Below are 27185 nucleotides of genomic sequence, written 5' to 3' on the forward strand. Positions count from 1 at the left end.
TCGAATGTGCAAAAAGTAAAATTTTAGGTAAATTTGTATGTCGTTCTCGATTACTAAAAGAAAATTTAACAACTTCAACCTCATAGTCGGTGCCAACACCATCGATATACAAAAATGATAAAGATCCCAAAAGGTATCATCCAAAAACATATCGAGAATGTGTGACCCTTATTGTATTAATTGGGTGTGATTTTCAAATTTCAATGAGGTCCTTATATCATAACACCCAATGAATGGGTGTCCCCTTGCTGAGATGCTTTTAGGATGAGAACTACTTGTATGTACAGCACTTATGATCTTTGTATTATACAAAACGGCGTACCATACAGTCGTAATTCTCAATTCGAGCCACGTGTCCTCATCAAATCTATTGTGGGTCCCATACACCGACCTTCCACATTCATCCAGCGCTTGCCGACACTTTCCGGGCCCGACGCAGGACAACCCCGCACTTAGTTCCTCCACGTGTTCTCCATCTATCTTGCTGGTCCTCCTAGACAGGACAGCGTGTCTCCGTCAGTGAGTTCGATTGGGCCCCTTTTCTCTTCTCTTAATCGCGTAAGATCAGCGTCGTTTTGATGCTATAAAAGGCATGGCAACCCAGTCTCTAAATTCACCAATTCAACAAAGAATCTCACTTTTCAGTGTTCAATTACTAGCATTCTCTCTTGAGCAAATCTTCAAATAGACTACTCTCTGTTTAGTTTTTGATCAAAATGGCTGAAGAAAACCAGCAGGAGATCAAGATCACCACCCCTGTTGTTGGTGATCAGGACGTTGAAGCTAAGGATCGAGGGCTTTTTGATTTCTTGGGGAAGAAAGAGGAGGAGAAACCACAAGAGGAGGTCATCGCCTCTGAGTTTGGTGAGAAGGTCAAGGTTTCTGAAACAGAGGAACACAAAGAGGAGGAAGAGAAGGAGAAGCAGCACGGTGGTCTTCTTGAGAAGCTACACCGTACTAGCAGCAGTTCTAGCTCTGTGAGTTCTTTAAGAATTGACCTTGTGAAACTTCATTTTACTGAAATTATTTGTCTCTCAGTTCTTGTTTACTAACTGTTCGATGAAATGACGCAGTCAAGTGATGAGGAAGAAGGTGAAGGAGAGGAGAAGAATAAGAAAAAGAAGGAGAAGAAGAAGAAGCAGCATGAGGAAGACGTAACTGTCCCTGTAGAGAAAGTTGAGGAGCCAGCTGCTTCTGAAGAGAAGAAAGGCTTCCTTGACAAAATCAAGGAGAAGCTACCAGGTCAGGACAAGAAGACTGAAGAGGCCCCTCCTCCTCCTCCTCCTCCATCAACAGATTATGCAGCAACTACTGAGGCAGCTCATGAAGGAGAGGCCAAGGAGAAAAAAGGGTTCCTTGACAAGATCAAGGAGAAGCTTCCTGGGTATCATGCCAAGACTGAGGAAGAGAAGGAAAAGGAAAAGGAAAAAGACAGTGCTTCCCATTAAGAATGCAACTTCTGTGTTCCTTAGGAAATGATGATCATGGTCGTCCGTCTTCTTTGTCCAGTTGTTTTCTTTCTTCCTTTTTTGGGCATATTGTTTTATTTTAAAGTTTTTGTCTTTTCATTCATGCTTTGTTACTTGTTCTGGTTTTCATAGTCAAATACAATAGCTTGTATGTGTGCATTCATATATATATATGTTGTCATAGATGCAAAGGAGTGCCCACTGCATGTCCTTTAAATGCAAATAATCTGAAATTGTCAAGTGTTCTTCCTTACACTTCCGTTTTTGGAAGCCTGAAAGTCATTAACTTATTGAACAAACAACCTTGCATAAAAGTGCCCAACAAGTAGGCGGAACAATGCAAGAACAATAGCTGTGCCTGCTGGTGTAGCTATTGCACAAGATAAAATGAGAAAAGAACATACTCATTTCTCCATCCAAATCACGCATCGGAGCGATTCTCCTTTAAGAAGTAGATCAAAAGCTTTGTTTATTTCTTCAAACTTCACCTCGTGTGTGACAAACTCATCAAGTAGCAATTCCTGCAAATAGCACGTCAATGATCATCTGGCCAGTATTCCTCTCATTACAACAGTCTCTCAGTCGGTTATGCAGACCAGACGATAACTGGAATGCAAGAACATGAACAGTAAGAGCAAGTCACAATTACCTTGTCCATATAACGTTGTACGAGTATGGGAACATCCGTTTTAGCTTTCAAACCTCCATACAAGGCTCCAGTGAGGATCTTCCCATCATGAAGGACTTCAAGACAACTAAGGCATACCTGTGATCCTGGCTTGTCCACACCTAAAACAACTATCTTTCCCCAGCCCTGAAGTCACATTAATCATTCGCAACAAAGTAAGTCAATAAGATTAGATAGAATTTGCAGTAATGTGCCTGTGTTTGCTTGTAGCTGAGAGAGAGAGCCAGACCTTTCGGGCGGATGCATATGCTTCCTGCACCAAGGATGCCGAACCCACACATTCGAAGCAATAGTCTGCACCCCCACCAGTCATTTCCTTGATCACCTGCTTTGTGTGATAAAACAAAACAAAATAGATAAATAAGTACTTATAATCATCTAATGGTGCATATGAACTTTAGCCAACAAAAGTGTAACAGCCCGCTCCTCCCTATGTCTAGTGAATATTGTCTGCTTTGGGGCAGCTCAAACTAGCCTACATGGATTTGTTCTCCTAGACCCTTTGGTCCATAAAACGAGTTCACTAGGTTCAAGAGATTTGACATATTGTATTCTACACTCAGAGCACTGAGTCTCTTTTGCCACACGATAGCTCGCTAGCACCGTAAAACTTGGCATTGCAGTCTGCAGATGCTTGCGCCCACGACCACTTAAGCCGGGTGCTATGAAAAGCACATACGATGCTTATTTAGGACAGAGAAAAGAAAAAACACAAATGCCATAGGTAGAGAAGATAACCTGGCTCACAGGTTTGTCCTCGGAGCATTTAGAATTGACAAAATCAGTGACTCCAAATTTTTTCCCTGTATGGACAAGAAACAGAACTATCAGCACAATTACTCAATCAGCTTTAAAAATATAACTATCTACTACTTTCATACTAATCAACCACAACAATTGGGAATTGCTTATGGAGTGCAGATGCATCAGAACTTGCTCATTCTCAGGGAAAGCAAAGCAATATCAATTTTACGCACCAACTTCAAACTTGTCAGAATTTATATCAACTCCTATAATTCTGGCCGCACCACACAGTCGCGCTCCCTCAGCAACCTAAAAACCACCCAACATCCCTTAGTCTTTTGTCAGAAACCTATGACGAGGTAATGAAACAGAAAACAAATAAATATTTTCATGAACATACTGCTAATCCAATAGATCCCAGCCCGAATATAGCCACAGTTGATCCTGCCTCGACATTTGCAGTTCTCCAAGCAGCTCCGACCCCTAAAACGACAATCAATCAGTGTGATAATCCAGAATTAAACAAAAATTCCAAAACCAGATTTTCAAAATATATAACCTGACAGAGACAGACATTGATTGGATGGTCAGACTGAATATAACAAATTTACAGAAACTGATTTGAGTTTTTAAACTTTTGATTCACAAAGAAAGGGGAAATCATCCAGAAAGGAGAATGGCTTACATTGCTAAGCATCTTTGGGAGCCCTGATAGTAAATATTGGCTCCCCCTCATGCTAAACAAGTAATCCAATCGATATAAATCAAATGTAGAGCAAGGAATCATATACATTACACCTAACAGTATCCCCATGAGGCTTAATATCAGTTGAAATTCAGGCATCACATATTTCACTCAGGTGAGAAGTCTCAGTATTCAAAGACCAGCATTTGATCAAGCATTCGCCATTTCATCTATTTTCATTGTTCAACTCTACGACAAAACAAAAAACCAAAAGCTCTACCCTCCCTCTCTATCCATCCAATGGACGGAAGGTCAAAGGCCTTCGGCGTCCCCTTCAGTCAAGAATTGGAGCCTCACAATCACTAGCCAATGTTCTTAAGATTGTTGTTGGATCCACATGTTTGATAAAAGGAATAATCTTCTCCTTTGAGAATAATAAAAAAAAAAACAGAGAGGAAAGTATTCAATTAGAACATGAAACGTGACTGACTTGGGCCTAGTTACTCTTCGGGATGGAGTGGAAGATGGGAGGAGATTCTTGGACGAGTAAAAGTATCCAATGACTTCAAAAGAACTGAAGGAGAAGTCGTAAGAGGTGTTCTGTAAGGGTGACTAATCTGTCAACTTTTCCACTATCACCCCCTAAAAACCAAACTCTACGTTATGTTAAGTTGCCAAAGTACAATTAACCTCTAGATTCAAAAACACTGCTTATATATATACCTAGCATTGACCAACATCTTGAAGGTAAAGAGGAAGTTCTAACCAAATTAAATGCATGAAATCAACCACAATTTTGAAACAAGTTACAGAGGGAATTTCCTGATACGTTTATCATTAGATTGAAGAATGAATTTAGAGAATCATTTGAGACAATGGGATTAGAGATTCATCCCACGATAATAAACCTTCGACTGGATATGCAAAACAAGCTGTAAAATTCAAGCATATTACCTGTGGACACCCCGCAACTCAGTAGGCAAGCCCGATTGGGAGGGATGGCAGGGTTGATCTTTACAATATTAGCCACATCTACCACGGTATACTCACTGAAACTTGACACGAATAGGAAATGGTGTAAAATCTCTCCCTGGAGATCTGTAAATCTGCTTGTCTCGTATCTAGTCATCCAAGGAGAGACCTTGAAAGGATAATTTGAACACAAGTTGCTCTTCTTGGATGTGCAATCCCCACATTCTCTGCAATCTGGCAAAAATACTGGGATGACAGCATCTCCTTCAGTGACATCAGTTACATAGTCGCCGACGCTCTCCACAACCCTGTGACATGTTCAATCAGTACATAGATTTTCCTAATGATGCTACCATACAAAGTTTGCCAAACAATCTCATTCCATGACTATGCATTTGAATCAAGAGGCTCCAACTTATCGTGTTGAAATTCCAAGCCTTAAACACATTGAAGATATTGTCCGTTCTACACCATGGGCTACACGGATTTTTTCTTCACAAACCGTTGTCATTGGTAATGCGTATTCAATATGAGAGGAGCTGAACTTTGCTTATCAATTACTCGGCTGGGTTATGCTAGACCGATATGAAATTTTTAATCACTCGATTGGGTTATGCTAGACCGATATGAAATTTTTTAATCTTGACATATTGGCTCAAAGGGAAATTATGTCAAGAACCTCAGATGCTGGAGGGCATTAAAAAAATTGGAAAAATCAAATAACACAAAAATTAAGATCCAGTAGTAGCAGTGCTTCAAACTTACCCCATGGCCTCGTGGCCTAGAATTCTTGGGCAGATTGCCGGAAAATCCTTCAAGCAAACCAAAACCGATCATCAAGACATGTAACAATTCCAAAACGATTTCAATCGATATATTTGCCATAAGTAGAGGAATTGCAGATCAGTAACTGATGAGAGAAGATACCTTCATTTTCCAAAAGACAATATCGCTGTGACAGAGAGAGGAGCAAATAATCTTGATCCTGACTTCATGAGCCTCTGGAGGAGCCACTATAATCTCCTCCATGACCAGAGGCTTCCCCGGCTCGCGAGCAACGGCAGCTACATACAGTTCGTTTTACATCAATCTCATATATTCATAATACATACAGATACACTCTGCCATGAAAACAGAACCAACAATAAGAAAGTGAAAACGAACACTACCTCTGCATCTTATCGGCTTCCCTGCAGTTTTGCTTGTTGAATTTCCACTATCCATGGCGAAGAGTCACTGTTGTGTTCTTGTTCTTGATGGGTCAACCCTCTTTCGCTTTCTCTTGTTATTTGACGACTTGCTACTCTCTGGCTGGCTATTAATGGCTGTTGTCAGAGAGACAGAAATGAAAATTCCGAACATATAAGGAGAATCTTAAATTGTAAAATAATTTCCATTTCGAAAATCAAAAATTTAAGTTCTCCAAGGGTTAATCATCTGGCATTTGGCTCCAGTTTCGCGTATGAGATCATCTCTATGTCACATTTGCATCACATGTTTTGAACAAGTCAGTTGCAGAGCAGTAGGTCATGCATCCTATTTGAAATCAACCATTCATCCATTTGTCCGAAAGGATATGCTAAACTGGATGATTACTCGGTTATCCAAAAATATATTATATATATATATATATAATATATATTATCTATAATCATATCAACCTCACCAGACACTATAATCCACACAAATGAACAAGTGGGTTTGACCTGCTAGGCAATTGGATAATGATTGATATTGATTTTTTGCCAGAAAAAAGAACAGACAAGCGGCGATAACAGTGGAAATGTTAGAAGCAGAGCAACCGAGTAGTGTCGTATAAGAAAATGTAAAGCAGTGATTCATTATCCAACCAGAGAACCATATTTGGCAAAAGACCAACCATGGTTCACATGTTATACAGTGATACAGGGTCTAACATGTCAAGAAGAAACTCATTTGTCCGTTCAAATCACGCACCGATCTGAGACACTTCCCTTCAATGAGTAGATCAAATGCTTTTGTTAATGTGTTGGGATTCACAAACTCGTCCAGATTCAGTTCATGAAGAGATAAAAACCCAAAAAAAAGAAAAGAAAATGACAACCATTTTAAAACTGTATTATTGTTGACATTTGACATTTCCAGCTTATTACGTGCACTCCCGGATTTTTTTTTATTATATTATATTTTCATGATAATAAATATTATATATAACTATTTTAAATTTTATATTTTTGAAGGGTGGGTGAGCTACCATTATGTTTTAAGGAATTGCAATCGAGTTGCTCATATTCTAGTTAGAGGATCTACGGATAGAGGCGGTCTTGGGGTGAAGCGTCCTAAGCCGTCGCCGAGGAGGCTAGAATCCCCAAATTCTCAGGTCTCAAAATTTTGAAAAGTTTTAGTTATGATAGCTTTAATAGAAAATAGAATCCCTACTCATTTTAGGGATTTTCTAAAAACACCCATCTCAGAGCATCCACAATGGGAAGAATTTGAAGTACTTGAGATGATACTTTCTTGATAAGTTAAGTGCTAGATGTTCACAATGGGTATAATGGAGTGTATTTCAAGTACTTGAAATGTTACTTTTTTGATAAATATAGTGCTATATACACACACAATGGGTGAAAAATTACACTTGAAAATTTAGTTGTAGAAAAAGGATACTTGAGAGTTAGAGTATGTATATAGTTGATGAATAGTGAAGAGAGAGGTGATGAATAGTGAAGAGAGAGGTGATGAAATGGAAGAGAGAGATGATAAAAAGGAAGAAAGAGAAGATGAAAAGAAGAGAGAGATATGAAAAAGAAGAGAGAGATGATAAAAAGGAAGAGAGAGAAAATAGAGAAAGTGAGTATGAAGTGTTGGAATGTATGAAGTGTTGATGAATAATGTATATTGTGGGATTCACTCATCCAATTAAATTGTGCCACGTAGGATAGATGAGAAGAGAGAGAATGATTTTGAAGTGCTGGATATTTGGTGCATCACTGTGGATGCTCTCATTTACTATATGGGTGCTGCAATACAAACCCACTCTAATCTATTATCTAATCATAGATAATAGATTAGAGTGGGTTTGTATAGCAACACCCCTCATTTTAACTTTAAAGGGAAAGCCCAAAAAGGTCAAAAAGAGACAAATTTTTAAACAAACATATTAAGATAACATCAAAATGGAGGGACCAATTAACAAAACAAGTCCCAGCCCAATTTAAAATTTAACTCTAAAATCCATAAAGAACAAGGAATCAATTCTAAAAGAAATAAGGTGTCGATATTTGCACACAAATTTGAACTCAATACACACATATTTTTTAAAAATATTTTAGTTTATCAATTCATCCTTAAATGAAATAACTTTAAAACCTATCTACCTTTTGCACCCATATTTTTTACTCAATACAATACAATTAAATTTAACTTTGTAACCCAAATCTTTTAATTAAATTTGTATACGAAGGATCGTTCTCCTCTCGCCTCCTATCTTCTCTTAGTCTTTCATCTTGCTCCCAATATTGGATATTCATGGATTACAAGAACAATATTATGACAGAGAATTCAATGTCTTCGCCTAGTTACATTGAAGAAGAGAGGAAACTTGCTAAAAATTATGAAAAAAACAACATTACAGAGAATCTCGTTGAAAACAATGAAGAGAGCGATATTGGACAAAATCCCCCAATAAAGTGAGTATATAATTTTTTTATTTTAAATTTTAATTGTGTTAATATGATATTGTTAATCCCTTCCATGTTTGATGGTGGAGATTTATCCTCCAATATGGAAATTTTAACCATCATCTTTTTATTTTCGAGTGTGGTGTATATTTAGGAATTGATTGTTATCGTGATTTGACATTTTCTTTGTTGTTTCACTACAAAAAAGGTATGCAATAATTTATTAGAATTTTTTTTCAATAATATAAAGCCTTTTTTGTCTATTTCTCCTTAATATAATTCAATAATATCAAGTGTTTTGTGTCTATTTCTCCATTTTCTAAACTTAATCTACAGAATTGATTTTGAAATAATTGTCAAAAATATTTCAATGATTATTAAAGGAAGGAAGTTGAGATATATATGGATGGGGAAAGGGTAGTTTAGGATTTTAAATATTATATAATTAATATATATGAAAGAGTTTTTTAAGAAACTCAGTGTGTGTATTGAAAACCAATTAAGAGTGTATTAAGTAATTATGTGTGTTGAGTTCAATATGGTATGCAAATATCGGTTCCCAAAGAAATAAAACATGAAAAAACCTCTTTCATTAGGGCTCGGTATCGTGCTGACCCAGACCCAAGCCCGATTTTGAGAATCGGGCTTCGAGCTGGGATTGGCCCTCAAACTGAGGTCCATGCCCAGCACAAGTCCCTAAGGCTCGGGCCTTAGGCCTTTGGGTCGGGTTGACTTTTGACTATTTAATATTTATATATGTATTATTTATATATGTATATGCATATGTGTAATATATGTATCATGCACATATATGTACACATACATTGCACATATATATACACAGACAATGCACAATATATAGAGAGAGTGCAGTTGTCTGCATATATATATATATATATATATAATGTATAGTGCATAGTCGGTCTTCGGGCCTAGGCCCAGAAACGGAATCCAAACCCACCCGAGGCATCTAGCCGGGCTCAACAGAGTTAAGCAGGCTTATCTGTGACCCTGGCTTCTCCAAACCCTGCAATCACAAAGTTGAAACATTAGACCACACTCACATACAAATATTTAATCCCAAAAAATTACGATTGGCAATCACATCAAAACAGTCACTTGTAAATGTAACAAATCACTACGAGAACATTATATTGATGATCTCCATATGTGGATCGATGATGTGACAAAGCAGCAGCAGCAGCAGCAGAGTTTAGATCTCTATATATATGGCATGCAGAAGACATTTGTTTGAGAACAATCCATGGGCTTCTCCATTTACAAAACCGAACCTTTTCTTGCTCTGCTAATGCAGCCATTAGGAGCCCGGACAGAAGTAAACATCAATAAAGAAGGGCTCACTGGACGGTCTCTCCGCGTATTATGTGGGGTAAGTCTGCGTACTGAATCCCCATCTGGAAGTTGATTCTGTAAGCTGGATTGGTCATGAAAACTACTAGGCACTGTATGCAATGCTGTAACCACATGTCTATATCCTTGGTTTATTAGCGGAAACCTTCTAAGGTGCATGTATATGTAAGTTCTCATGGGGATGGAGTACTAACGGACATCTCCTTGGATCATTTTCTGAAGGATGAGAGAAAAAGGAACCCAACATGACATGCTGGTAATCTAGTATAAGTTACATGGATGCCCATGCCGTTGGAATCTACTACAAGTTGCCTATAATGTTTTACTTGTTATCCCTCGTTTGCTTCTCCAAAAACTCCAATACATTCGGCATCTAAGATGGTCAAAATCTTCATTAATGTTATGTCAAACCAGGATGGATACTGGTCCTGCAGTACTCAAAGGTATATAAAAGTAATAGTAAAACTATTCATGTTATCACATACATGCATTTCTGTGCATGCATGTAATCCAAAATCCAAACCACAAAAATCCAAACATCATAGTCAACAATCCTGGGTTTTCGAATTGAGAGCGGCAATGGAAGATGCATTTTAATGATAGTTTCTCATAGAAAGCCATTATTAAATAGAGAATAGAGATGGAGACCTACACAAGAAACTCTTTTCTTGGCTTAGCAAATGGTCCCTCCCAGACCCTGATCAATACAAAGACCCAAATTCAAAACACAAAGAAAAAGCATGTATATGGTCCCCAAAAGAATCATTACTATCAATGCATACAAGCAATAATCGAAAACCACACCAGTCAAGCTTGTCCATTTGACAATTCACTTACGTGAGCTTAAACTCGAACCGTTAGACCCACGCACATGCACACAAAAGTTTATAACCTGACGTAAGATAAATTGAGACAAAACTCGGCATGTTACTATAACTCCATAAGGGTATTACCTATCATGACCTCTTAAATCCATATAGTTTGACCCAAACAAAATTTTACTAACTATATATGTACTATCACTCCAATAGTTATATATATATATAGCTTTAAAACAATATTTTGAGTTTTTGACCCACTCCAGTAGGCTGAGGTACACGCGCTGTTAAAGAGAGAGATGGATATTCTTTCTCCATTAAAAGAGCACTGACAGAATTCAATCATGATGAGCCTACGTATATGGATTTTGGGGAGTTCTACACTACAAACGAATTAATTGTAGGGCTACCCCAAATAATGAGCCTGTCCTACAAAAAGTTGAATAAATAATTTCAATAAGGGGAAAAAAAAATGCTTTTGCAGGCTGCAAGAGATGATGAAGCCATATCATCAACACAAAATTCTTCACACTTGATTGAGAATTCAAATATTATTTCAACTCTCAACCATGCATGATTATACTCAGTACACTACATAGAGCATATGGTGAAGATGATTAGAGCATACACAGTGATGCACCAAATATCCAGCACTTCAAAATCATTCTCTCTTTTCTCATCTATCCTACGTGGCACAATTTAATTGGATGAGTGAATCCCACAATATACATTATTCATCAACACTCCATACATTCCAACACTTCATACTCACTTTCTCTATTTTCTCTCTCTTCCTTTTTATCATCTCTCTCTTCTTTTTCATATCTCTCTCTTCTTTTCATCTTCTGTTTCTTCCTTTTTATCATCTCTCTTCCTTTTCATCACCTCTCTTCACTATTCATCACCTCTCTCTTCACTATTCATCAACTATATACATACTCCAACTCTCAAGTATCCTTTTTCCACAACTAAATTTTCAAGTGTAATTTTTCACCCATTGTGTGTATGTAGCATTATATTTATCAAAAAAGTAACATTTCAAGTACTTGAAATACACTCCATTATACCCATTGTGAACATCTAGCACTTAACTTATCAAGAAAGTATCATCTCAAGTATTTCAAATTATTCTCATTGTGGATGCTCTTATACAGAAAAACAAACAAGTGGCTAGAAACCCTAAGAGTTTCAAATGAGGCGGCCCTTTAATGGAGCCATCATTGCTGTCTCCTTCACAACAGGGGGAAAAAAAGCCCATCTTTTCTCATTCTCATAATTTCTTTTAAGTTCTCAAGAAATTAACAACTACTTTCACTTATCACAACCCTAGATTTTTTTTGTTGTGTGAGTATATGTCTTAATCATCTTGGTTGAGGGTTTGTTGGCATCAAAACCTAGATCACCGATGTTTACAATAGAATAACGAAATACGGATGAAATAGAGAAAGATTGATGGATGAATTCTAAATTTGCACACAAATGTATGTGTCTAGGGTTCATATTTGGGAGCCTCTTTGAGATCCATCAGAAAACGAAACAGCACACATATATAGATTAACAAAATGAAAAGGATTCAAAGAATACTAGAAATATAAACCAGAAGAAATTAACTAGATAAAGAATTACCTGATCGTTCTCATCATGCAATTGAAACAGCTGAGAAAAAGCTTGTAAGGGAGAAATCATTAGGGTTTTACAAAGAGATGCCAACAGAGCTCAGTTGGCAGTAATGCCCACCTCCTCTTCCTCCTCCTTCCTATTATTATAGCCAAAACGACATCGTTTCTAGTATTACAAGCCAATAGCATGGATCATGGGGAGGTGGACAGAATGCCAATAAACTCTGCAAGGAACCCTTTGTCAAACCCACATGAAAAATCAAACACTGTCCTAGTATTCACCATTGGAACTCACACACCAAATTAACAGAAAGAGAGAGAGATGTTGTTGATGCAGTGAGGGGCATAGAGATGGGTTGGTGATCTGTTTAAGAAGAGAAGAAGGGCAGCAGTAAACTACACACGGTGAATATGAGAGAGAGAAAGAGAGAGAGAGAGAGAGGGAGGGAGGTGGGTGTAATTAATGTTTGGGAAAGAAAGAGTGTTAAAAGAGAGAAGATGAAAGATCAACAAGATCAAGAATATTTGGTTTCAGAGATTAAAAAAAAATTATAAGTGATTCAGATGGGATGGTTCATAATATAGAGTGATAGAGTCACACATACCAACCCAATCCCCTCTCTCTAAACAGACATGGAGTGGGTTATGGGTATTTTTTAGACTGAATCAAAGTATCATCATCATCACACTTATTCTTCTTCTTCCTCCTTCTCTTCTGTCTTTTCATTCCTCTTACATACACATCTCTCTCTTTCTTGGGTGCGGGGGCTCACCAGGGCAGGAAGTAATGGTGTTAGAATTCATATGAACCGTTGGATTCCCCCAACAAACCGACCTGATTAAAAGTTACTCTTGTTTCTTCTTTTTTTTAATGATTATTGTTGTTGTTGTTATTGTCGTAACATTGTTGAAACACGTAAGCAACAGCCATAAAATTCAATGAAGATGGTAACGTTTATCTGTAGAAAAAATAGCATCGTTATTATTATCTCACTTACCATTCGATATAAACTTATTCTTTGAATATCCGATATGAGTCTTAACTCAAATCATCATATCCGCGCACAGAAATTTATCACTCAACGACAAGGTAAGTTGGGTTAAAACCCAACATGTGACCACAAATATATTGTTTTCAGTGATAATCAAACTTAAGACCTCTCAAATCCATACAATAATCTTAGAGACATTCATCAATTAGGTTACCTTCAGAGTGAATAGAAGTCTCTCCACATAAATTCACTGATCATAAGTCAAATTAAACATAAAATTAAGGAAAATTTTGACTACAAATATAAATGGTTTATGCAAATACTTAATGTTAAATGTAGTTTTGATTTTTGACACCCTGAAAGTGACAATTATACTCCTTCTAATGTTCTCGAAGACAAGGACTCATAAATATTCTTTCACTGTCTGATGGATGTGATTGTCATGACTCAAATATGATTTGAACTAGATGGACCAAAACACTTGAATTTTAAGATTACCACTTGAATTAGAAAAAAACTATGTCCCCCATTAATGGGGTCCTACTACCACTTTTACATCACTTGGTGTGGAATCCTAGGAAGAAGAAGAATAAACTTCAAAGTTTCAAGCAAAAATATATGCAACCCTTTTGACTTGTTATGTTTGGCCATGCATGTTAATTAATTTGGGATTAAAAAGTAAAAATAGGTCAAACAATCTTTTGATCACCTTATATGTTTATATATGTATGCGAGTTCTCAAATGCGAATGTTTGTAACTTAAATTTACGAACGTTTGTTTCTTTATGCACGCAAAAATGAAACATATGGAGCCCCATTAACTTGTAAAAATAATAAAAAAAAGATATAACATATAAAGTTACCGACTTCCGAATGTATATCAATAGTCCTATATAATTATTCAACCTGCTGCCAATAGAGATGAAATATTCCCTTCTGTCATTTTTTTATCTTTTCTTTTGTCTATTGATATGTCGGAGTCTGACTCATCATTCCTACAACCCTCTCTCCTTAAATATTGTGAATTTTTTTGTTATTATTTATTTATTTTTCTGAATATTATATTTTTAACTACAAACTCCCACAAATAGTTATAATTACATGTATGAAATTGTATATATATTTGTGAGGGCAACCAATATGTTTAAGCATTAAAAACTCGATATCTACCCCCAATTATACCCAATTAATTATTTTGACAGTACAAAGTTGTGTGAATGTAGAGAAGTTGCAGAGTGTGATATTGACTTTGTTCTCATGCCATACTCTCCTTTAATTGTCCAATTTTCCCACTGAGTTTTATTACAGTGTCAAATTGGTCATGGTTGAATCATCGGAACAGTCAAAAATTACAAAAAGTAACTTTGTCAGCCAAGTATAAATGTGACAATTAATTAAACCTGTTTTCTAATGTACATAAATTAGGTCACAATGTGTGTGTATATATTTACTCACAATACAATGTTAGTGGGTGTGGAAGACTTATTGCACATTGATTGAAGAGCTCGAGGTCGATGCATGTAAAAGTGATGAAAAATCCTTCCAACTTTTTCATGATTGTGTGGGTGTAGGGGTTCCAGTGGATCTGCTAGATCTCTCAACTTGAAAAAGTAAAAATTATACGTGTATGTTATTGGATTTTCAACTTTTGTGGATAAAAAGGAATGAAATGACAATCATATATGCTCATGGTCAGAATAACTTTTCCTAACCCTAGCTACTCCTTACCTTTGCATATTATCTAGGTCGTCTGAGCCAATATATATCATATAGGGTCCTTTTTGTTACTTTCCTAGGTTGCCTTTGTTAGCAAGTATATAATATTCCACAACTATTTCTATTTGTCATGCACTATATGGTCTTCATTGATCTGTAATGGAATCAGTTTCCAAACCTAGTTAAACCTTAAACCCTAAACGAGTCTAACATGGTTGGAAAGTTTAATCTATTATATTATAAACTTGTTCTCTTCCCTTAGGCGATATGAGATTCAAAGCACTGAACCCTTTCGTCACTCGGTGGTAGCTTCAAACTTGACATTGCAAATGTTTATCATGCCGCGTATTCGAGTAGGGTGTTACATATCCATTAATGGGTTTCTTGTTACTTCCCAAAAATTCTCACTAGTTATAACGTTTATGGGTATGATTTATTGCTGTGGTTAATTACCAATCCAGTTGATGACCTTTTCTTGCATGCTTACACCTTCTCATGCACTCATCATTAATATTAATTCAAATGTTAATTAATTATGATCTACAACGACTAGTATTAAAGTAAACATTAGGAAGAGACGTCTAGCATGTCAAGGGAATATACTTAACGTGCCAACAAATATAAGACCCCTGAAAAGCATGCGAACATAATTACACAACACACAAGTCAAAGCATTACAACTTGAAGTTGAAGGAAAAGAGCCGTTGAATAGTGTATATGGTAGGTCAATGTACCCTAAAGTAGTGTACACATAAATAGTTACAAGGTTAGATGGATAGCAAATATCATACATATACTGGTAGAATAGAAAACTATACGAGTATATTGAAGTTGTTTTTGGTAAGTAAACGGGGGGGAGAACTCGGACTTGGGTACTACCAAGTCGAGAATAAACCTTGACAATCTCAGGTGAGGTGTTATTGGTGTGTATATATATACACATGGGCATCTAAAAAATACTATCAAGTGTTATGCCTCAAATACCATATCGGTTGGGTAAGTCTCAATCAATGAGTTAATAAAGACAAAACCCACCCTTTACAATTAATAAGGTGTTTTCCTAATTTAGTGAGTTGGGCGGCTTTGACCCAGTGAGTTAGGTTTCGACTTGTAGAGATAAAATTTGAATACTGATATGAAGTAACACAAAAGAGGGTTTTATTGATTCTTTGATTAATTACATATGTTAAACACAAGCTCACTTATATAAACATGAACCTCAATTACTTAGCACTGTTACAAGACTTTTATTCTTATCAACAATGATAATATTTGTTCAATACACAGTATGGTAATCATAATCTTCTCATGGATGAACGCATGTGATCGTTGATTGTTTGTTATTGATAAGAAGAATTCCACCAGTCTTGGATTAATGTTTGAATTTGTTGTATTTGAGCAAGCTTTACTTTGAAGCAATTTATTATTCCATACATTTCATTAAACCGAACCACCTTATCTCTCCATATAACCACTGTCCAGTATTTTTAATCTTATCATGTGAGGTAGCATCTTATCCCTCCAAGTCATCTCCTTATCTCTGCATAACAAAACCTCACACGAATGACATTGTGTTTGATCATCCGACATATGATTGTCACTGTCTTTTTGTAGTAACTTGGTTAATTAAGGAGAGACAAAGTTATGTGGGCTCGATATATTATTTAGAACTGGACAATCCAAAACGAACAATATTATTAGCATGTATAATGGAGTGGATTTTTGACATCAAGTGAAGTTGAAACCACCATATATATATATTGTTAGTGTATAACATCTTATGATGGTAGACATTCTACCATGAAAAGAAGCTAGCTATAGAGATCTGACCACACAGAAAAGGTCAGTAGAAAATGTTCAATAAAGGTGGGAAGAATGATCATTGAGGGTTGGAACCAAAAAGCATGACAAGATGTCTTGCTTTCTTGGTTTATATTGGGAGAAGGTATGTTGTTTGTGTGGTGGAAGGAGGTCTATGCTACATGTTTTTTGAGTTTCAAAACACAAATGATGATGTCCATTGACATTTCTTTCTTTTGGCAAAAAAAAAAGAGACTATTTCGTTCTGTCTTTCCAGCTCTATTGTCATGTGACCACAGCCTCAAAGGGGCCTAATACGAAAAAGGGTCCACAACTCAGCCCAATTCAGGTCCACCAGTACCAACTGGGCTTCCAGACTCTCACACGCGCCTTATTACTAGTTTGGGCCTCGCCTACATTTCAAAACCTTGCAACAGTAACTCTCTTCCCCAAACCACATTTAATACTTGATAGAAACCAAAATAAAAACAATCTTTCCTGTTCCCACCCACTACGGATTCCTTGCACTAGTGTTATTTATCTATATACGATATCAGAGGCGATTGTAAGAATTCAGTCACAACAAGGTAGCCAAATATGATGCCTTCTAAAAGGACAAAGATTAGAAATGAAATTACCTGAACCATCCCCAATTTTCATGCATACTTTCTCTCCAATAATTGATCACGCGGTGAGTCAATTCCTAGATTTCCCTGCTTGAAACTTCCGTCTTAAACATCATAAATGGGCTACACTACAAGGCCCAACAAATCTCCCTCCTGTCTCAGGCTTTGATTCTGTGAGTCAATTCCTAGATTTCCCTGCTTGAAACTTCCGTCTTAAACATCATAAATGGGCTACACTACAAGGCCCAACAAATCAACCTCCTGTCTCAGGCTTTGATTCTGCCAACGAGTATGATAGTAGACTTTTTTTGCATTTGGTAGGAGATCCCAATCAGTAAATTTTTAACTTCTTTTTCAATGTTCTGCATTTGGTAGGAGATCCCAATCAGTACATTCTTAACTTCTTTTTCCTTCTCTTTCTTTTCGTAGATACCACATGATCCATACAAAATGGGACAAAAAAACCACTGAAATCCCCGAAATTTCCTTCGCAATCTCTGCAATTGAGGCTTGTGTTTCCTTTTTATGCAATCAAGTTTTTTTTTCCTTTTTTGTAAATTAATAAAGTTTTCCTGGTCGTGTACCGAACTGTAAATTCCAACCTTTCATTGGCAAGGCAACAGGTCCAAACTACATTTCCATTTACATTTACATTAACAACCACAAGTATCCTATCCTATCCTATCCTATCAATTACCATAACAAAAACAAAAAAGAAAAGGACATTACTACCCCACATAAACATGGAAATCCCTTGGGGGTCCCTAACTCCTCTGAGGCTATGACTCTATGAGATGCACCTCATGGAGTACATCGATACAGGGGCGTCCACCGACGCCGCACAGTAGACTCTCGGATGATCACTCTCTAATCCATAGTCAACAATCGGACGGTCCTCAAGCTCTTCATCATGATCATACACAAACTCTGGGATCTCCATCTCATTCCTCCTCACATGGTCCCACAGAAACTCCAGTCTGTTCACATACTTTAGTTTCCCATACAATCTGGTCAAAGGGTAACAAAAGCGTACGTTAGCTTTTGGAAAAATTGAAAAGTAGAAATACGCCGGGGTGCTTTTTTAACTTTCAGAATCTGAGAATCTTACCCTCCAGTGAAAAAGAGACGGCCAACAGTGGCGAGAAAGAGCCTCGACCGTAGGCCCGGGTGCACGAAATACACGGCCTCAAGAAGATCCCTGACGTTGACTGGAATCGCGTCGTAGATCGAACGGAGGACGAAGATTCCAGGAAAGTTCTCGCTCCTCTGAACACCTGTGTGCACGTACACCACAGAGAACCGCCTTCCTTCCAAATTGGGAAAAACCTTCTCCTCCAAATACTTCGTCAACCCTTCGCCGCTCACAAGCCGCGCTGATGATAATCACCACCGAACATCAACGAAATTCAACAAAAAAAAATCCAACAGAGAATAGCAAGCGCAAGCAAGAATCAAGAATCGCAATGTGATAATTAGTAATTACCAGGGAATAGCTTGCCGACGACTCGGAGAACCTTGTGTCCGCGCTTGTCCCGGCCTTGGATCTTGAAGATCTCGAGCTTCTCGATGAGTTGTTCTTGTTCACGAAGAGAGAGTGTAAAAGTCGACGGTGAATTCATGGCTTCTCCGATCGGTTTTTCTTTTGAGAGGGAATCCGTGATACAAAATGGATTGTTTGGCTTAGGGAATTGATGGGAGATGATGGTGGGCTTATAAAGCGGAGCGGACAAGGTTGAGGGAGAGAGGGTGTTATCCGCGTGGGGATTGGGGCCTGGTTAATGGTATATTCTAAAGCATCTTCCTTTTTGGACTGGGGTGAGTCGATCTAGGTGTACTAACATTGCCGTATGGGCCATCTCTCTAGTCTTTATCTGGGCTGGGCTCCATCCATTTGAACCGCAAGACGGTTACAGTGAAAGTGTAACACGTGTAAGTCTATGATTTCTGATAATATAAAAAAATTATGTTATATTAATTGATTTAGTTGAGGATTCTTTTCAGGTTAATTGTATTAAATTCATTGGATTATGACTTTACATGTTAACATGTCTGTCTACCTATATATATATATATATGTATTTTTCAATGGCGTGAAGATTAGACTTAAGAGTACTAGAATGGATCAACCAAATCAATGAATTTTATACAATTTTTTTTTTAATCTTTGATAACAAAACCTATATATATGTATTTTTCAATGGCGTGAAGATTAGACTTAAGAGTACTAGAATGGATCAACCAAATCAATGAATTTTATACAATTTTTTTTTAATCTTTGATAACAAAACCATACAAGTTTGTACTTTTTCCATTCGAAATAAGCCTAAACTTGAGTAATACAATAAGCTAACGAAAGAGTAAATTGGGTTAAAGCCCAGCGTGCGACCACAAAAATATCGCTCTTAATAGTAATCGAATTCAAGACATTTTGAATCCATACGATTTGACTCCATAAAAATTTATTACTAGGCTACATTCAAGTGATTAGCAAAACTATTCCCCCTTCAACATGAAGACTTTTAGACCACAAATCTTCAAGCGAAAAGAAAAAAAAAACCACTCTATATCATAGTAGTTCCTATTAGGGGTTTTAATGGATGGTATATATAAATTCCATCTCATTCTTTGAGTCTATATTTAAGTTATCTTTTTAATTATCAATTAAATAAGTCTCGCTAGAAGGAGTGAACCATATTAATGAGCTCACGACAAACAAAATAATGATAATTATTAGTGGTGATCTCATGACCCTACTCATATTAATGAATTTAAGAAGAAAAAAAATTCATTGAAAAGCATTTGTTATGACATCAACCATGTTCCACTTTGGGCTTTTGAAGATAGAGAGTAGTTAAGTGTACAAAACTACAAATACCGAGTCTCGCTGTGGGCCATATAATTGCGATAGTGGTTTGAAATATTTCACTCAAACCTCCTATTCATATAAATATCTCTCCGACACTCAAATCAGTTCGATATGTTATTAGTTGGGACTTGAGAGTGCTCGGAGCTCTCTATTTGTCAATCCAAAGTAGAGGACTGTGAATCGTCTACCTATAGCATTGGAGGCACCCTTTTTATATTAGTTTGAGTAGATATTCTGAAGGATTTTTACAGAGAGTGAATCTTCTTCTAATTCCTTCATGATTCTCGATACTATTTGGTGTTCGATCACTAAAGATATTCAAGGTACTTCTACTCGGTTGTCCTGAGGTGGCATCTCTATTTAGCCTAGATGCTCTTTACTAGATCACATCACTTTTGGGTGCATTGTCTGTCTGTTCATTGTGTACCATTTGCTCGGCTTGGCAGCTCGATTGTGCTTTGATCGAAAGTTTGGTGGGTGCCTCTTTCGTACTTCACCTATGTATCAGCTTGGCATCTATGTGTCACGTGTCATTATACTATGTCATGTGTTGTCATCCTAATGGAGGGTATTTTTAATATTTCTGATCGCTTTCACTGATTTAGAGCCAATATCTTCATATTATTTACTTCCAATTATTGGATTGGCTTGTCCATAACTCCATCTTTGTGTGTGGGACCCTCTTATCATATTCAGACGGTAATACATTTACTCTTCTCTACGATCTCAATGGATCGGGTTTGTCTGATATGAAAACAATTTTTGCTTTCAAACTTCAAAGAGATTGCTCAAAAAAAAAGCAAAAAAAGTTAAAAAAGAAGCCTAGATAGAGGAGTACTCGAGTCCAAATCACTTATGAGCCTCGATGGACCCATTGTTGCTTGCGGCTCTCAAGTGAACTGAATCCTAGTAAGTCAGGACAAGAAGAGTAAAGGAAGAGGACAAAGCCCATTACAAACCCCACCAATGAACTAGTGGGCTCTGCCCACCATGAAGGGTCCATTGGACTTCATGAAAGATACTAACTAAGATAGGATTAGGAATGCAGTCACCTTAAGCTTTTGAATACGTATTTTTTAAAAGAAAAACACATTTATACTCACTTATTTATGTAGTATATATACATTATTACGCATAATTATTTCTTTTTTCGAGTAAGTATGCTTGTAATAAAGAAAATTTTATGGAACTCTAATGTCAGTAATTTAATCTGACTAACGACTAAGATTAAACAGTCATTAAGAAGTTGGGGAATTCACTCGTTTGCTGCAACCCACTCGGATCAAACCCCAAATCTTCTCCCTCGCTAGACCCCAATTAGACTTAAAAATGCTACATTTATGTCACTTCAAAATGGACGGCCCGGCCCATGAAGTCCCCTAACTTGACCTAGCTAGGAGTGTAAACGATCGGTTATAGTTGGATTTTTTTGGTTTTTTACATGAATTTAACCGATCAATCAATCAATTATCGATAGTTATTTCGATCGGTTCTAAGTAAATTTTTTTTTCAAAATAACCGATCAATCGATTAGTTTGACAGCCAATTCAATTTCTACGATTTTTTTTAATGCCTCTGGACCCCAATTCTTTACAAACTACTGGGCCGGGCCTGTTATGGAATGTTAACCAGCTCGGCCCAAAACCGGCCGTTCTGGGCTCACTGGTCTTTGGTCCGTATTATACCTCTATCGGTGAGATAGACTTAAAAGTCAAAAGTCTCGAACCAAAACCCAAGTCCAGTCTCGAAACTCGAAAAGTATTGCTTGATTTACTGTCAAGCCATTTGCGTCCAGTCCAAGTCCAACCAGTCTTCTTCGTTGATCATCGTGATTGATTTGACTTTTCGATTTCTCCAATTTCTCTCTTGCCAAGCTTCTTTTAAATTTCTCGCCCACCAAGCTTTCTCTCTTGGGAAGCTCTGGTCTGATCTCTCTCACGAGAAGGAACTTCGGTTTTCGGTGAGTGCGTTTCGGTTTTCTGCGTATTGTTTGGGTGCTCTATTGTTTTGTGCTTCCGTTTGAGTGTTTTTCTGTTTCGTTTGGGTGTACTGTTCTTCGGTTACACCGATTGATTTTGTTCAGTGCTTTATGACTGCTATATAAAGCTTACGATGGTTCGAGAATAAAAATATGAAATTAGGGTCTTTAGTTGTTTGTGTTTGGATGAACGAGTCAGTGAATGGGGGTTTTCTCAGCCTCTTTCTATAATTAGGGTTTGTTGTTTCTTGCCTTTCTGTGAAGAAATCACTGCATAGTTAATCTTGCTCTGACTGGATCGATCTCGAAATCCTACTCCGTGTCGTGGATACCTGATGAACAAGTCAGTGAATTGGTTTTTCTCAGCCTCTTTCTACAATTAGGGTTTGTTGTTTCTTGCTTTTCTATGAAGAAATCGCGGCATAGTTAATATTTCTCTGACTGGATCGATTGAAATCCCACTCTGTGTCGTGTATACAGGATGATTAGTACATGATTGAAACTGTCTTTAAGATTTGAATCTCAATTTTGTCTCTTTTATTTATAGGCACAAATTGATTGTGTGAGATAGGGAAGCTGAAACTTGTAGGAAGAACAAGGGCTTAAGTGAGTTGACTCAACAGCTTTTGACATACATCTGAGTTTCTCTTAGTTTAATCCTTGGAAGGGTTTGGAAGTCTGCAAATATGAGTGACAATATGATGGAGAAGGTGACTGCTCTTGGGGAACGACTTAAGATTGGAGGTGCTGAGGTGGGGCGGAAGATGAGTGCGGGCATGAGCTCTATGAGCTTCAAGATGAAGGAGTTCTTCCAAGGTCCAAACCAGGCTGATAAGCTCGTTGAAGAAGCCACATCTGAGGCCCTCGAGGAGCCTGATTGGGCCATGAATCTTGAGATCTGTGATATGATGAATCATGAGAAAATAAGCAGCATTGAATTGATCCGTGGTATAAAGAAGCGGATTATGATGAAGGACCCTAGGGTTCAGTATTTGGCCTTGGTGTTACTTGAAACATGTGCAAAGAATTGCGAGAAGGCTTTTTCGGAGGTGGTGGCTGAGAGGGTGCTGGATGAAATGGTGAAGCTGATTGATGATCCACAAACTGTTATTAATAATCGGAACAAGGCTTTATTGATGATCGAGGCGTGGGGAGAGTCAACCAACGAGCTCCGCTATTTGCCTGCGTATGAAGAAACATACAAGAGCTTAAAATCTAGGGGTATCCGGTTCCCTGGTCGTGACAATGAGAGTTTGGCGCCTATTTTTACACCTCCTCATTCAGTATCAGTTCCAGAAGTGGATGTTGTCCTTGCACAACAGCTTGAGCGTGACATTCCTGTACAGAGCTTCACTGCTGAACAGACGAAGGAAGCATTTGATGTGGCAAGAAACAGCATTGAACTTCTTACAACAGTCATATCTTCTTCATCACAGCAAGATGCTTTTGAGGATGACCTGACAATGACCCTTTTGCAACAATGCCGGCATTCCCAGACAACTGTTCAGAGAATAGTCGAGACAGCTGGAGATAACGAGGCCTTGCTTTTTGAAGCTTTGAATGTGAATGATGAGATCCTGAAAGTCCTCTCTAAATATGAAGATATGAAGAAGCCATCAGCTCCTCATGAGCCAGAACCTGCCATGATTCCTGTCTCTATTGAGCCTGATGAGTCACCTCATCATGCAAAAGAAGATGCACTGATTAGGAAACCAGCTGGTTCTCGAGGTGGAACCCCTGGAGCAAGCAATGATGACATGATGGATGATCTCGATGAGATGATCTTTGGGAGAAAGGGCGGAGGTACATCTGATGGTTCGCATGATGGAAAGAAGCAGCAATCCCCCAAAGATGATCTCATCTCCTTTTGAGTTGCTTGGCTGATGAGGGCCTTCTGTTCTGGGATGGAGGAGGCCTTTGATGTTGTTGATGCCTTGCTTAAAGTAATGAGCATTTAGGTTTGATATTTGTGGGTTGTACTTACATATTACCATTTTTTCTGAAAAACTCCGTGCAAGTAAATTTATGGTTGGGTATGATGTCATGATTACTCTGTGTGGTACAAATGGGAGATTTGAATGAACATGTTTTACAGTGTGCCTTGTACGTCTCCTGCCCAGCAGCTGAATTCTGAAGCCCGTTCTTGGTGTTGAAATACATCTATATGTATACTTGCATGCATATTCATAGTTTCTCGCAGGCGACTATTGGTTATTTGGCTTCAACTTCATAACATTCTGAGAAATTGTTATTAGCTATAAACTTTTATATATTTTATATAGCAAATTCAAAGAATCCCAACTTTGTAGAGGAGGTCTCTCAAGGAGAAAATCCTTCGGGATGCCTTTGCTTATGACAATGCAATGAGTCTCTTCATTATCTAGTTATATATATTCGCGATCGCAGCCGAGGATTGTCTGTAAGGAAAAAGCTTCTGAACTGTAAGATATATCTCTCTTCCATGTTCATACGGGTCAAGATGCATCAAAAGGTATGCTTCAACTTATGGGCCAAATGCATAATTTACAACAGTAGTTTCACCTAAATATATACTCTCCGTTTAGTTTCAATCACAGCGGAAGCATGCATCACATAACAGCATCAACCAAACCCTTCAACCATCATATCTTTCATTCAAACCAACAAGAAACCATGTTCAATAATTTCAGAGCACCAATCAAATAGAAATGGCAGTTCGTTAGAGCACGGAAAGGAGATTCAATACTCCTTAACCTTGAGTACAAAACTTAAATTCCAATAGATGAAAGAACAGCTCAACTTAAATTCCAATAGATGGAAGCACTGCTTACCTGGAGTACTTTTCCTGGTAATTTTATAAGTATCCATGTGATTGAAAACTAGGAGAATTGCATTATCATAAGCTTCAGGCTAAGCTTTGAATATTGAAGAGACACTTTTACCATCTTTTACTCAAGAGCTGGTTGATCTTACCTGCAGTTTAGTGACGCTAGCAAGAAAAGCTCAAGTTTTACAACCAAATAATCACTGAAAATAGTGTGGTAAGAGAATCAAAGATTTCCACCAGTGTATTTGGACTATATCATCCATGTTCGGAGTCTTTTCACCGAAAATGAGACGACAACACAGGAACATAACAAATCAGTTATTGCATCATCTACTAGGTCAGGCGGTAGAATGGAGGACTTACCGTACTAATTACCACCTCTCTACTACACCCTTCAGAATGTTCAGGATACTAATGGAGTTTTGCGTTAAAAAAAAAGGACCAAGGCCACTGGTGAGCAGACATTGCACTATTTAGTCATCTCCAGCTCACTGGAAACTTGAGTTTGAGCATGCTCTAATGGGGTGGGGGGTCAAATTACCCTTAACCGTCTTCCAGCAACTTGTTCCCCGGGTGATGCAGAAATAGATCTTAATTACCCTTAACTGTCTTCCAGCAAATGTTAGATATTGTGAAAGGTCTAAGAAAATTCCTTTAACTTCAATGGATTATTCTGGGACAATATGCTAGATTGCTAGTAAATCAAACCAATAAGGAAGTGTGAAAAAAAAAAAGGTACCAGTTTCCAAACAACTAGAAAGCTATATGAGATAAAGTAATATAACAGTCTTCACCCACGCTTATTAAGGCCATGAAAGAAACGGTGCTTTCTCCTTCTCTTAGAATGCCTTCTAGATTCCTTTGTCGCAACATAGGGGAGGAATTGCACCTGCACAAAAAGCAAAATATCACTCCATAACTAGACAATAAAAAGGCATGTGAGCTCAGCCAAGAATGTTTTCTTTTGAGTTTTGAAAGAAAAAACATAAAAGCAGTTTCATGAACTCTTTCCAGTTGAAGTTTTTATTATGGCATAGGATCCCATAGAGCAAAGTATCAGAGAAGTACTGTAAGAAAAATTTACCAATAGATTTTAGCAAAACATAACCTTTGAACCTAATGAAGTCACAAAGACATATACTGGGAAACAATCTATACGTAGATGGTTAGAAGGCACAAACCCACCTGAGAATGGTTGCGGATGCCCAAATCCTGAAGTGCAGAGTTGTCATCAATCAGCTTTTGATTATGGTATGATAGACAATAATTTGCCCACACATGTTTCCTGAAAACCCAGAAACTTGTATTAGTCTAAGAATTAATTTATGCAGTCCTTGCGGTGTGAATATCAATAAAGCCTGAAGAAATGAACAATAAATCTATTGAATCAACCAAGACACAATGAGCTAATGATTGAGCTCATAAACATACCATGAAATTTGGCGATGGCCCATCTTAGATTGTTCCATTTCGTTGACTTTCTTCTTGACTTTCTTCTTGACGGCAAGCTTCAAATCCTTAACGTTAGCCGAATTCATCACCACCACATCTCCACCAAGAAAATGAAAGGGGAACTTTAATTCAAATGAAGTGTTCAAAAAATGTCAAATAGAACCTAACAGTGACAGCATGGTTTGCCATTGATTACCAAAGGAGGTTCCGTCCAATTTGAGGACGGAGATGCGCATCGCGCTACCTAATTCGAGGCTGATGAGGGTCTCAACATCTGATAAGGTGGGCTTCTTCGGAACGTCGGCAAGTACAGGATCATCAAGGAGAGAGGTGAGTGTTGCCTGTAACTTCGTCCTCTTTACGTCGTTGCTGTTGTACCCACTAGCCTCTTCCACGACTTTCACGCTCGGTTCGATGGATCGGTGAGTCCCGTGTGCAACAGACTCACAGTGCTGTAGTTTCCCCCATTTGAGGCGTAAAGGAGGGGAATGATGCCTGACAGTTCCCGTCGATTTACTAAGATTTGGGCCTGCTTATGGGCTTTCGACTATAGGCCCTTCGTTTGTGGAACAATGAACTCTAGCCCAATAAGAGATCTAAATAATCCAATCTCAACGGGCCTGAAAGGAGTCTTGCTTGGCCCTTTATCTTTGGCTCGCTTTAGCGCGTGTTCGTTGTCTTTTATTTTTTTCCTTCTATTTTATGTATAGGAATTAGGAACAGCAATAAAAACTAAATTAGTTGATCTGCTTAAAGAAAGTGTGAAGGAATATACCATCATAGAGTTACATAAGAAGGTACTGGGTGTTGCCAAAATATCATTTTCATCACAATACTAGGCCAGAATACAAAATACCCAAGAAGAGAAAAGGCCAGAAAAAGAAAAATACATAACCCCACCATTTATTTTTTAGTTTTGAG

General features: G+C 37.7%; 5 protein-coding genes across 5 annotated transcripts; 2 read left to right on the forward strand and 3 right to left on the reverse strand.

The window, feature by feature from the left end:
* The first annotated feature begins 606 nt into the window (after positions 1-606).
* LOC120010360 (phosphoprotein ECPP44-like) lies at positions 607-1636 on the forward strand. Its single transcript, XM_038861133.1, has 2 exons — positions 607-977; positions 1074-1636. Exons 1-2 carry the CDS (start codon positions 717-719, stop codon positions 1446-1448), a joined length of 636 nt encoding a protein of 211 aa, XP_038717061.1. The 5' UTR covers positions 607-716; the 3' UTR covers positions 1449-1636.
* Positions 1518-6130, reverse strand: LOC120010359 (alcohol dehydrogenase-like 7). Its single transcript, XM_038861132.1, has 10 exons — positions 5728-6130; positions 5486-5622; positions 5324-5370; positions 4541-4866; positions 3302-3384; positions 3135-3210; positions 2896-2960; positions 2387-2482; positions 2119-2283; positions 1518-1990 (listed from the first exon to the last, which is right to left on the reverse strand). The coding sequence occupies exons 1-10, from the start codon at positions 5780-5782 to the stop codon at positions 1874-1876; spliced, it is 1167 nt and encodes a 388-aa protein (XP_038717060.1). The 5' UTR covers positions 5783-6130; the 3' UTR covers positions 1518-1873.
* An 11613-nt stretch (positions 6131-17743) lies between these two features.
* LOC120010361 (ganglioside-induced differentiation-associated protein 2) lies at positions 17744-18869 on the reverse strand. The gene is made up of 3 exons (XM_038861134.1): positions 18646-18869; positions 18271-18535; positions 17744-18169 (listed from the first exon to the last, which is right to left on the reverse strand). The coding sequence occupies exons 1-3, from the start codon at positions 18779-18781 to the stop codon at positions 17950-17952; spliced, it is 621 nt and encodes a 206-aa protein (XP_038717062.1). The 5' UTR covers positions 18782-18869; the 3' UTR covers positions 17744-17949.
* A 2919-nt stretch (positions 18870-21788) lies between these two features.
* On the forward strand, positions 21789-24165 carry LOC120011011 (TOM1-like protein 1). Its single transcript, XM_038862007.1, has 2 exons — positions 21789-21988; positions 22554-24165. The coding sequence occupies exon 2, from the start codon at positions 22693-22695 to the stop codon at positions 23875-23877; it is 1185 nt and encodes a 394-aa protein (XP_038717935.1). The 5' UTR covers positions 21789-21988; positions 22554-22692; the 3' UTR covers positions 23878-24165.
* Positions 24166-25441: 1276 nt separating this feature from the next.
* Positions 25442-27167, reverse strand: LOC120010460 (U11/U12 small nuclear ribonucleoprotein 25 kDa protein-like). The gene is made up of 5 exons (XM_038861259.1): positions 27155-27167; positions 26461-26793; positions 26244-26361; positions 25998-26097; positions 25442-25701 (listed from the first exon to the last, which is right to left on the reverse strand). Exons 1-5 carry the CDS (start codon positions 27165-27167, stop codon positions 25603-25605), a joined length of 663 nt encoding a protein of 220 aa, XP_038717187.1. The 3' UTR covers positions 25442-25602.
* Positions 27168-27185: the final 18 nt, after the last annotated feature.

This window comes from Tripterygium wilfordii, chromosome 12, assembly GCF_013401445.1.
Source record: "Tripterygium wilfordii isolate XIE 37 chromosome 12, ASM1340144v1, whole genome shotgun sequence".
Lineage (NCBI taxonomy): Eukaryota > Viridiplantae > Streptophyta > Magnoliopsida > Celastrales > Celastraceae > Tripterygium > Tripterygium wilfordii.

Coding starts and splice junctions, on each gene's coding strand:
- LOC120010360 (XM_038861133.1), top strand. CDS start 717: ATGGCTGAAGAAAACCAGCAGGAGATCAAGATCACCACCCCTGTTGTT. Junction 978..1,073: donor CTAGCAGCAGTTCTAGCTCT/GTGAGTTCTTTA, acceptor GAAATGACGCAG/TCAAGTGATGAGGAAGAAGG.
- LOC120010359 (XM_038861132.1), bottom strand. CDS start 5,782: ATGGATAGTGGAAATTCAACAAGCAAAACTGCAGGGAAGCCGATAAGA. Junction 4,867..5,323: donor CTAGGCCACGAGGCCATGGG/GTAAGTTTGAAG, acceptor AACATGTCACAG/GGTTGTGGAGAGCGTCGGCG. Junction 2,483..2,895: donor AGGACAAACCTGTGAGCCAG/GTTATCTTCTCT, acceptor CACACAAAGCAG/GTGATCAAGGAAATGACTGG.
- LOC120010361 (XM_038861134.1), bottom strand. CDS start 18,781: ATGAATTCACCGTCGACTTTTACACTCTCTCTTCGTGAACAAGAACAA. Junction 18,536..18,645: donor CGTCGGCAAGCTATTCCCTG/GTAATTACTAAT, acceptor GATTATCATCAG/CGCGGCTTGTGAGCGGCGAA. Junction 18,170..18,270: donor CGTCTCTTTTTCACTGGAGG/GTAAGATTCTCA, acceptor CCCTTTGACCAG/ATTGTATGGGAAACTAAAGT.
- LOC120011011 (XM_038862007.1), top strand. CDS start 22,693: ATGAGTGACAATATGATGGAGAAGGTGACTGCTCTTGGGGAACGACTT.
- LOC120010460 (XM_038861259.1), bottom strand. Junction 26,362..26,460: donor ATTGGACGGAACCTCCTTTG/GTAATCAATGGC, acceptor TTCTTGGTGGAG/ATGTGGTGGTGATGAATTCG. Junction 26,098..26,243: donor GGCCATCGCCAAATTTCATG/GTATGTTTATGA, acceptor CTGGGTTTTCAG/GAAACATGTGTGGGCAAATT.